At 51.2% G+C, this 10,615-nt stretch overlaps 1 protein-coding gene across 1 annotated transcript in view; it reads left to right on the top strand.

Moving 5' to 3' along the window:
• Positions 1–3,008: 3,008 nt before the first annotated feature.
• PCYOX1L (prenylcysteine oxidase 1 like) overlaps positions 3,009–10,615 on the top strand; it is an 11,021-nt gene continuing 3,414 nt past the window's right edge. The window contains exons 1-3 of the mRNA XM_049785183.1: positions 3,009–3,099; positions 8,347–8,553; positions 9,770–9,944. Of these exons, the coding sequence (XP_049641140.1) occupies positions 3,009–3,099; positions 8,347–8,553; positions 9,770–9,944 (473 nt within the window). The remainder of the gene's footprint in view (positions 3,100–8,346; positions 8,554–9,769; positions 9,945–10,615) is intronic.

The following is a 10,615-nucleotide window of genomic DNA, read 5'->3' as shown; positions in this document are numbered from 1 at the left end:
CTATCTCACCTCTCTACACAGGGATCACTCTTGGTGATTGCTCAGCGAACCATGCATACTGTGGATCAAATCCAGGCCTGCTTGCAAAGCATTTGACCAGTTGAGCCATCTCTAGAGCCCCATTAAAACATGACATTAAATCTTGGATCTGAAATTTGACCAGCAGAATAGTGGAAATGAGTATATATCACCAAGCTCTGCCAAAGTTCAGTGTATGAATATCTTTATTCTTTTAGCCAGGGATAATTGGTTGGAGCTGGGTAGAGTGCTTTCCTTATCTGTGGCTGACACTGGTTCAATTCCTGGCACTACATGTTCCCTAAGCATCATTAGGTGCAGTCCAAAAACCCAAAATAAAGCTTAGGGGTTCTTTGTTAAGTATCAATAGATAATATACAGTCATTCGATCTCTCTCCTAGTCTGTAGTGGTTTTGTACCTCAGTCAGCAGAATATGCCTCCTTTCTATTCATCTTGAAACTCTTGAATTTGTCCTGTGATGTATTAAGATTGAAAAATTATTACAAACAGTTTTGCATGTTATCTACCAAAGAGCTTAAAATTAGAGTCAAGAAATTGAATTTTGAAGTTATAATTTACCCTACTCAAGGAACAAGGCATAGCTCAGCAGAAAGCGTTCCTTGCTAATATGAGGAGCTGGTGAGTTTGCACCCCACGTGCAAACTCCTCCTGGAATCCCTGCTTGCTACCGGCTATCATCACAGAGACAAAGAGAAGGGGGAAATTAAGTAATGTACATTTTTAAAAACCTCAAGTCACCACATAAGAAAACTTGGCACAAATTGACCAATGAATACAGACTTTTTGTAACAAAAAAATTCCAGAGTCATAGTATATCTCGGCAGTAGAACACGTCTTTAAAAGTTCCTGTTGCTTAGTTATAACCACGATTCACACTTACTGGAATGTTTACATTTGGAGGGGCAGATGAGGCATGCCTCTCAAATACTGATCAGGAAAGCTGGAGGATTCTCAGCCCAGGCCTGAAGATTTGGCGCTGCTTAAGTCTTTCTGAGCATGGGATTGAACCAAGTGGCTGCAAGTAAGGTATGAGACTCCACCCCTTCCTGTCTTTTCTAGTAAGCTTGAGCACAGAGGTCACACTTATTTTCGATGTTGGTAAGCAGAATTAGCCACCTGCATAATTTCACACTGTGTGATGCTGCAGATTTACCTTTTGGCCTCATCTGATAACAGATGCTCTGGGTTTTTTTTGTTTGTTTTGTTTTGGGGGGGGGGGGTTGGTTTTTGGGTCACACCAGGCAGCGCTCAGGAGTTACTCCTGGCTCTACTATGCTCAGAAATCGCTCCCGGCAGGCTCGGGGGACCATATGGGATGCCGGGATTCAAACCACCGTCCCTCTGCATGCAAGGCAAACGCCCTGCCTCCATGTTATCTCTTCGGCCCCCTGAAAGGGATTTGTTTTAAGGAACTGGGGAGGGAAGGCCACACTGATAGTATTGAATATTTAATGCCTACAACAACTGTATTATAAACAACTTGCTGAATCATAGTGTGATAATTTTAAAAAATGTTTTTAAGGGAGGAACTGGAGAGCAGCTCACCGGTAAATCACACATTGCACACGTGTGAGGCTCTGGAGTCAACCCCTAGCACTCCAACGTTTGAAAGACGAAAAGAAAAATGTCCCTTCTGAACATGCATACACTTCTGTGCCAGAAGGTCACCATGAAGTTCACCCATTGGTAATTTCAGAGCAGCAGAAACTACTTCAAAACTCCCTCACACGCACACCAGATCATGCCGTCCCTTCTGCTCAAAGAGCTGTCTATCCCAGAAATAAAATGTCTCTTTTGTGACCATGCACAAGGATGATGAGATCCAGGTGGCTCTAGAACTCTAAAGGTCGGCGGATCAGAAAGGTCGTCCAGGTGTCCAGAAAGAAATACGTCCTCTATGGACCGACTGGGTGCGGTGGGGGAAGAGTCCGGTGGGTGTCCTCTGAAAGTGAACAATGGTCAGAAAAATATTCCTGAATCAAAGCCAAATCACACAACTCGGTAGAGAAAGGTAAACAATCTATTTGAGAAAAATGCAAGAACGAACACAGGTCTGAGCAGGAGTCGCTTAATGAGATCTTGAGTTTGGCGCCTGAACCTCTTCAAGATGCCTCAAACATCGTAGCTCTAGTTTGTGGCTGATACGTGGTTCCAAAAACTGATTTGTTCGGGGGCTGGAGCGATGCGTTCGATCCCCAGCTTCCTAATGGTTCCCCCCAAACCCCCAGCCTGTCGGGAGCGATTTCTGAGCGCAGAGCCGGCAGAAACCCCTGAGTGCCACCGCGTGTGCCCCCCCCCCCCAGAAAAACAAAGAAAAGATAGATTGATTTATTCATCTGTGAGTTTTTTGGGTGTTGTTTTCGTTTGGTTGATTTTGAGGGCACAAGAGGGGACGCTCCGGCAGGCTCAGGGACCAGCTGGGCCGCCGTGTGGGTCTCACGGGTGCGTCCCAGAGGCACCGCACGCGCGGCAGACGCCCTACGGCTGTGCCACTGCTCCGGCCCCGGCTCTGAATCTCTGTTTGGGGCCACCCGGTGACGCTCAGAAGTCGCTCGCGGCGAGCTCGGGGGCCCGTGGACGGCGCCGGGGACGGACGGTCCGCCCTGGGTCTGCCGCCGCGCCGCCCAGCCGGCCCCGCCGTCAAACCTCGGCTGACCCCAACACCGCGGCCCGTGCCATCAGGACCCAGCTGCCGCGGCTGAGCGAGCCGGCCAATGAGCCTCGTTTCCGGGGGAAGGCGGCCAATGACGGGTCAAGCCCGCTCCTAGGGAGGGCGGGACGACGAGAAGTCGGACCAATGAGAGGCCTGGGAGGCGGGGCCCGTGAGAGTCTGGACCAATGGGGGCGGGAGAGGGCGGGGCGACGCCGGCCGGGCCAACGACGCGACGGGCGGGAGGCGGAAGGGCCCCTGGCTCGCGAGCGCCCGACCCGGCTGGCGCGCGGCCGGTGTGCCTCCCGCTCTCCCGCCATGGCCCGCCGCGCCCCCCGGCTGCTCGTCCTGCTGCCCGCGCTGCTCGCCGCGGCCGCCGCGAGCGGAGACGCCCGGCCCAACAGAATCGGTGCGCGGAGGGCGCGGGGGCGGCGGGCGGGCGGGCGGGGTCCGGGGAGGGAGGGAGGCTGCGACCGGCCTCGGAGCGCGCCCCAGGCCCGGGCCCGACACCTGGAGGCCCGGCGAGGCCGCCTGGTCGTGGGCGCGGCGCTGCCCCCTCGGCAGAGCAGCAGGACGCAGCATCCCGGCAGCAGGAAGGCCGCTGCGCTTTGCATTCTGATTTCGATGCTCAGGCTTTGTGACATCCCTCCCGGCGCTGCTTAGCGGGCCACGTGGAATCCCAGGGACCCACCTCGGGCCCAACGCAGGCAGGGCAGACAGGGCCCTACCCGCTGCTCTGTGGCTGCTCAAGCCCCACGCGCCGCTTATTTTGGCCAAATGGCACTTGAGGAGCCGCTGCTAGCTAGAGAGACCCTTTGGCAGCGGCCATTCTGAGTGGGAGGTTTCCAGCAGCGATTATGCTCCTTGTTTCCTTGGTGGTGGTGGTTGTCTTAATAGTTCATACGCCAAAAGTTGAGAAACTTCTCAGCGATGATCCGCATACCTACCACCTGATACAAGCTGCTACCACAGTTCCTTTGGTCCATCTTACGTTTGAATGTGGTCAAAATAGATTTCAGTCATTACTAGGTTGTGCATGCCATTCGTTAGAGTTCCATATTCATTTACCCCTTTACTTCTCCCTTTAACGATTATTTTCTTGGCGGTAGGGGCTTGAGTGATAAGTCAGTCCATATGTACCACATAGGGTCCCTGGAGCCCGGCCAGTGCCAAGCCAGGAGTATGCCCCGAATCTTGGCTGTTGTGGCCCCAAAAACAATTTATTTTTTTCCTTTTAACTCTGTGTGACTCGGGTATTCAAGTCCCTCATACATAAAATTCCCATTGAGGAAATCAGAGATAATAGAGGGGTTAAGGTGCAGCAGACCCTTGTACAGCAGACCCTGCTTCAAAGCCGGGCACTGCATATGTATGGTCACCTGACTATTCAGCTTCACCAGGGGTCTGAGTAATCACGGAGCATAGAACCAGGAGTCAGTCCTGAACACCACTAGGTGTGACCCTTCCCCCAAAAAATACTATCAGCCGGTGCTGAGAGTCAAGTGCCCACTCCTGGAGGCTTCTGTCTGTGTACCACAGTTGGCAAGGGCCCTTTGGGAGCACCATCAAATTATTGGAGCCAGTACAGTGTTTGAGGGTACAAAGCCACAACTTTTTTAGGGGGTGGGGGTAGGGACACCCAGTGGCACTCAGGCATTACTCCTAACTCTGTTCAGAAATCACTCTTGGCAGGCTCAGGGATCCATGTGAGATGCCAAGGATCAAAACCAGGTTGGCTGCGTGCAAATCAAATACCATTCCTGCTGTGTTATTGCTTCAGTCCTGTCACAGCATTTTTTTAATAGTCCACAATCCTTTTTGGTTACACCTGGCAGCACCCAGGTATTGTTCCTGGCTTTGCGCTCAAATGCCACTCCTGGCAGGCTCAGGGGACCATATGGGATGCCAGAATTCAAACCAGGGTCTGTCCTGTGTTGGCCACATGCAAGGCAAACGCCTTACAGTTGTACTATCGTCCCCCTGCCCCCTGTCCTTTTTTAGTTGATTTTTTTGTCTGTTTGGGGCCCATATCCAGCATTGTTCAGGTGTTACACTTTATTCAGGAATCACTCCTGGTGGGCCTGGGTGTCTATATGGGATCCTGGGGATCGAACATGGGTTGGCCATGGCAAGGCAAAAGCCCTACCTGCTGTAATATCGCTCCAGCCCCCACAATACTTTTTTAATAAAGGATTTAAATGCCAGAGTTCAGTTTGGGGTTGGGGTTTTTAAAGGAAGGAATCCTGAATTCTTGGCTAGGGAGAGTAGCCAGAAAAGGCTAATAAAAAAGGTAGGCTTTGATCTAGACTTTGATGATTGAGGGACAGTTTGACAGGCAGGGCACCTGACCAGCTAGAACTGAAGGACAGCTTGTGCTTACCTGCCTGCCCATCTCACCCCAGGGCTCTACCAGTTGGTAGTGCTAGGCTAGTCTTTTTGTTTTTTTTGTTTGGGGGCCACACCCAGCAGTACTCCTAACTGTGCTCAGAAATCGCTCCTTAGCAGGCTTAGGGGACCATATGGGATGCCAGGAATTGAACTGAGCTCTGTCCCAGGTTGGCCAGGTGCAAGACAAACGCCCTACTACTGTAATATTGCTCCAGCCCCTCCTCTAGTCTTAAGTTTGCAAGCTTTCAAAGGCTTCTGTGCAAGTTCAAATCTGATAACCCTGGTCACTGATCTTTTAAACCCCCATATTAGGTGGTGACCTGATACCCCCTTAATGCTATTTTCTGCTGGGGAACTTTCTACTTCTTGCCAAAGATGATTGTCCTCCAAGGACCAGATCAGAGGATTGTTTCTCCATACCCACAGACAAAATTCACTGCTTTCTAGTTCAACCCTATAATCACACTTGGCCCCAAAGGTCCCAGGTCATGACACTTTGTGCTTGAGTGTCTTCTCTACTCTACCTGGGTCCAAGGAAACAGAACTCCTGTTCAATTCCTCTTGTTCCCCACCATATCTAATCACGGACCAAGAAGTATCTTTTTTTTTTTTTTTTTTTTTTTTGGTTTTTGGGCCACACCCGGCAGTGCTCAGGGGTTACTTCTGGCTATCTGCTCAGAAATAGCTCCTGGCAGGCGCGGGGGACCATATGGGACACCGGGATTCGAACCAACCACCTTTGGTCCTGGATTGGCTGCTTGCAAGGCCAACGCCGCTGTGCTATCTCTCCGGGCCCAAGAAGTATCTTTTGTATGTTGAGTGATGAGTGCTTTCCTCTAGCCCAGTGCTTCTCAATTATTTTCTTTCATGCCCCCCTAGGAAGAAGAAAACATTTTTGCACCCTCCCACGCGACTATAAATAGTATCTTTATTTAAAAAAAAAAAACTTTAACCTGCAAAACAAAAATCTATAAAATAATTTGAGCTGCTTTTTTAATCAGAGGTGATGTCTGGATTAATGGCTCCAATGAGCACACATTTTGCAATGCATAGCTTTTCCAAGCGGGGTTTGAAGCAGGACACAGCGACTCAGCTCCAGAGACATACAGAGACATAAATACCGGGCTTAGCTTGTTATGACAGTGTTTGCCGAGGTCAAAGGCACCCCCCCCTTTATGGAGCCTCGAGCCCCCCTGTGCCCCACTATTTGAGAATCACTGCTCTAGCCCTGGGAGAGCATCCATGCCTGGATCTGTCAGTGCCTCCAGAAAATGGGTAATTGGGGGCTTTGTCACAAAAGGAGAAGGGGGGTCGGCGAGGTGGCACTAGAGTTGTCTCTGCCTTGCAAGCGCTAGCCAAGGAAGGACTGCAGTTCGATCCCCCAGCGTCCCATATGGTCCCCCAAGCCAGGGGCAATTTCTGATTGCTTAGCCAGGAGTAACCCCTGAGCATCAAACGGGTGTGGCCTCAAAAGCCAAAACAAACAAAAGGAGAAGGAATACATTGGAAGTAGTTTGTTAGTGAATTTTGCCCAGTCTTTGAGGACAAAGGGAGCTATTTTCATGCCTTAAACTCAGCCCAGAAGGGGAGCAAGTTTCTCTCTGGACTGAGGGAATGTGGGAGGAGGTGGATGGGACAAAGTGCAGCTGGGTCAGGTCAGGAAAGCCTCAAGGAGGCTGACAAGGAGCCATAGGCAAAAGCATGAAAGCAAACAACCTTCCTCCCTGTAACCTGGGAGGATTAGGACACAGGGCCAACAACACCCTGATTGATAAGCCTGGGTGTCTGGACTCAGTGTAGGTCCTGTAAGGTCTAGCTAATCCAGATTTTTTATTTTGATTGGGGAGAGGTGGGCTATCTCGAGTAGCTGGTGGGAGAACCTAGGTCCTCGATGGCAAACCTCTGGTACCCGTGCCAGTGGTGGCACGCAGGAAGGTCCACAATTAAGATACTTGGCTCAGTGGGAGGGGAGTGTGCCGGTGTCTGCTTTGCACTCACCTGGCAACAGGGCTGGACTGGCCATTGGGAGGATGTTGTGCAGCAGTTTGGGCACTCGGGCTCAAAAAGGTCAGCCATCACTGACCTAGGTGGTCCACCAGCCTTTGTGCGAGTCATGATCTGTACAGTAGTTTCTACCCTGAAAAAGTTTTTTTCTGTGTCCTCTTATGAGATTCTGACCACATATGAACCTAGACAGATCAGGCGACCTCAGCAAGGTCCAATTTCTTAACCAGGGTCCAGAGTAGAAAGGAACAGCCTGTACAGGGAGGGAGCATTTGCCTCAGGTGCATTCCATCCTTGGCAGACACAGATGGGTAAATAACTGACGTGCTAGATTGACCCGGATATGGGGGAATGATTCCTCTTAGGGGCCAGAGTGTAAATATTGGAGACTTTGCAGCCAGACAGTCTGTTGCAGCTACTCTGTTCTGCTAAGCTTGACTAAAGTAAAGAAATGGTTTGCCTAATAAAGCTTGGTTTGCAAAAATAGGTATCTCTGAGGATTTAGTCTAGACTCCTGGCTAAGAAGTGGTTTCTAACAGTCATATACTTCACGGTAGCAATTAGGGACCAGGTTTCCTTCTATTCATGATGAAACAAATGTAGAGGCAACATAGAGCTGGGGTAGTAGGGACCAGGGATATAGCCCAGGAGTTGAGGTAGGTGCAAAGAACCCTGGTTTGCTCTCTAGCACTAGTGGCTACCCTCACAGCCAGGTGGAGTCGCAGTGGCCCCTAGCTCTGTTGGGGTGAATTTAGTTGTCACCCTGAGCACTGCAATGGCCATGCATTGAACTGTCTAGGCAGGTCAAGCATCTCCAGGAGATGCTCCCAAAAAGGGAAGAGGCATGTTCTATCAAACTGAACATTTTAAATAATCAGTCTGGAGGCTATAACCGTGGCACAGCAGTATGGCGTTTGCCTTAGCATGCCTAGGACAGACCATGATTCGATCCCCCGGTGTCCTATATGGTCCCCCAAGCCAGGAGCAATTTCTGAGCTCATAGCCAGGAGTAACCCCTGAATGTCACCGGGTGTGATCCAAAAAAAAAAAGAATCTGTCCGAATGTTTATATTCCTTCCTTTCTGCTGCTAGCTTTGGCATTAGCTTTATGAAAAACATCATGGTGGGTGGCACTCGGAGCTACTGCACACTCCTGGAGGTATCCTTAGTGGAGTCAGCATTGCAGGGTCCATCGGGATGCCAGCTTTCTCACTGTGTCCTCTGTCTCTCTCCTTGCCTGTTTTCCATTTCCAACCTCCTGTAGCTGTGGTTGGGGCCGGGATCGGGGGTTCTGCTGTGGCCCATTTCCTCCAGCAGCATTTTGGCCCCCGGGTCCAGATCGACGTGTACGAAAAGGGGGTGGTGGGCGGCCGCCTGGCCACCATCTCCGTCAACAAGCAGCACTACGAGAGCGGGGCAGCCTCCTTCCACTCTCTGAGCCTGCACATGCAGAACTTCGTCAAGCAACTGGGTGAGTGCTGCGGGGACAAGTCCACTGTCCCAGGGTGGACTGAGCCAGCAGGCCCTTTCTAGGTCACCCCAGGATCAAAAAGCCAGAAGGTCACGGAGCCCCATCTCCCTCATTTTACAGACGGAGCAGCTGATACCTGAGAGGGAAAGGAACTTGCCTGAGGTTACACAGTGAGTTAGCAGCAGAGTCGGGCTTAGAATGCATCTTGGACTCCCAGACCAGTTCCTCTTTGTAGCCGTGGTCCTGGTGGCAAGCCCTTGCCCCTGGGGAGGTGCCTAGGAGGCATTATCTGGGGTCAGCCTCCTAGATGATGTGCACTAGTCTCCTAGAGAAACAGAAGCAGCATATACTTCAGTAAACAAACCAGGGTGGGATGGTAGTAGGGAGCTGGGGTTCAGTTACCCCTGCTCACTCCTCAGAAGTGGTCCTGCTGCAGTCCTGCATGTTTCCAAGTCCCCCCCCCCCCCACAGGCTTCTTGTGAAAGTGCAATAGCAAGTGTGTGTGAATAGCAAAACTGAGCACGTCTGCCTGTCCCCCACAGGTAGCAGAGAGAAATCCTTTCTTTCTCATGGGTTTCTCATTGTTGGCAGTTAGAAAGTTTTGTGTGCCTGAGGGAGCACAGACTCTTAAGACCCAGATGTGGCAGATTGCAGATAGATATGCAGTGTGAGGCAGAGGCCGAGGCCCTGTGTTGGCATCTCTAGATGTCTGGATACTGAAGCGAGAAAGAGCCTTTCTGCTCTGAAGCTCCGTGGCTTCTGGCAGCATGAGAGGGAAAGCAGCCCAGAATAGTGTCTCCCTGCAGGTCCTTGAATCCCGAGCTGTTGGCTCCACGCTTTTAACCAGTTTTGTCCTCTGACCTGCACCTATCTTGGCTGCAAGAAGATGACTTGAGATGCACGAGTCCTGGCATTGGGTGTGTGTGGAGGGGGGGGGTGGAAATGGCTGTGCTCTTTCTGAGTCTGGGTGTCCAGGAGCCAGTAAGAGATGGAGGAGGACTGAATTTCCCTCAAGGTGCCTGGAGTTGAACCCTACTGGAAAAAAAACAGGATAGCACAAGATACTTATTTTGTCTGAGGGGCAAGGCCAGACTTCCCCTTTATCACAGTGTGTGAGGGGTGTTCCTTGACGGAGCCATCTATTGACCTCCCTATGGAGGGCTAGATCTCCAAGGGGCTCTTTGGAGGAACCTGAAGCCCCCCTTTGTCTCCTCAGGGCTGAGGCACCGCCGTGAGGTGGTTGGCAGGACCGCCATCTTTGGTGGGGAGCACTTTGTGCTGGAAGAGACCGACTGGTACCTGATGAACCTCTTCCGCCTCTGGTGGCACTATGGCATCAGCTTCCTGAGGCTGCAGATGTGGGTGGAGGAAGTCATGGAGAAGTTCATGAGGTAGGGCTGGCAGCCAGCACAGGGTTTGGGCAGGGAAGTGACAGAAAGGGATAGGGATTGGCCAGGTGTCCAGATCTGCATCCCCAGTGAAGGAGCTTCTATTGTGGTGGAGGCTATCTTAGCTGTTACACCAGCATTCCATTTTCCTCACCAAACCACTCCGTAACAGCAAAACTGAAAACTCAGTCACCTGCCAGACCCTCCCTAAAGTAGTGACACAGCAGGTGTGACAGAAGACGGAGCCATGGGAATGGGCATGCTCTGAAGAACAGTCCTTTTAAACAGGACTTGGCTGGAGCCTGTGTGTGATTGGCTAGATCTCCCAGGCTTTGCCATTGAATTGAAATTCCAGAGTTATATGTGAAAGTTCCCCCATTTTAGAGTGTGCAACCTTGAAGCCAAGTGAAGCACAGGTAGGCCACAGGCAGCCCATTCCTCATGTCTTCATTTCCACAGTCCTAGCCTATCCCTCTGTCCTATATGACAAGGACCATGGCTCCCTCACTGGCACCAGGATGCCCCTGAGGGGAGAGTGTCTCCTTCCTGCCTGTGCAGAGGTCTCTGCCTTCCTAGACACTGTCAGGGCCTCCTGCCACTTTCCTCCTCCCTAGTGAGGATTTTAATGACCTTCCTCCTGGATATTCTTCATGTGTCCCGGAATTTGCATTCTT

Source organism: Suncus etruscus, chromosome 12 (genome assembly GCF_024139225.1).
Source record: "Suncus etruscus isolate mSunEtr1 chromosome 12, mSunEtr1.pri.cur, whole genome shotgun sequence".
Taxonomy (NCBI): domain Eukaryota; kingdom Metazoa; phylum Chordata; class Mammalia; order Eulipotyphla; family Soricidae; genus Suncus; species Suncus etruscus.
The sequence above is the reverse complement of the archived record's forward strand: the minus strand, read 5'-3'. Positions and strand labels throughout refer to the sequence as shown.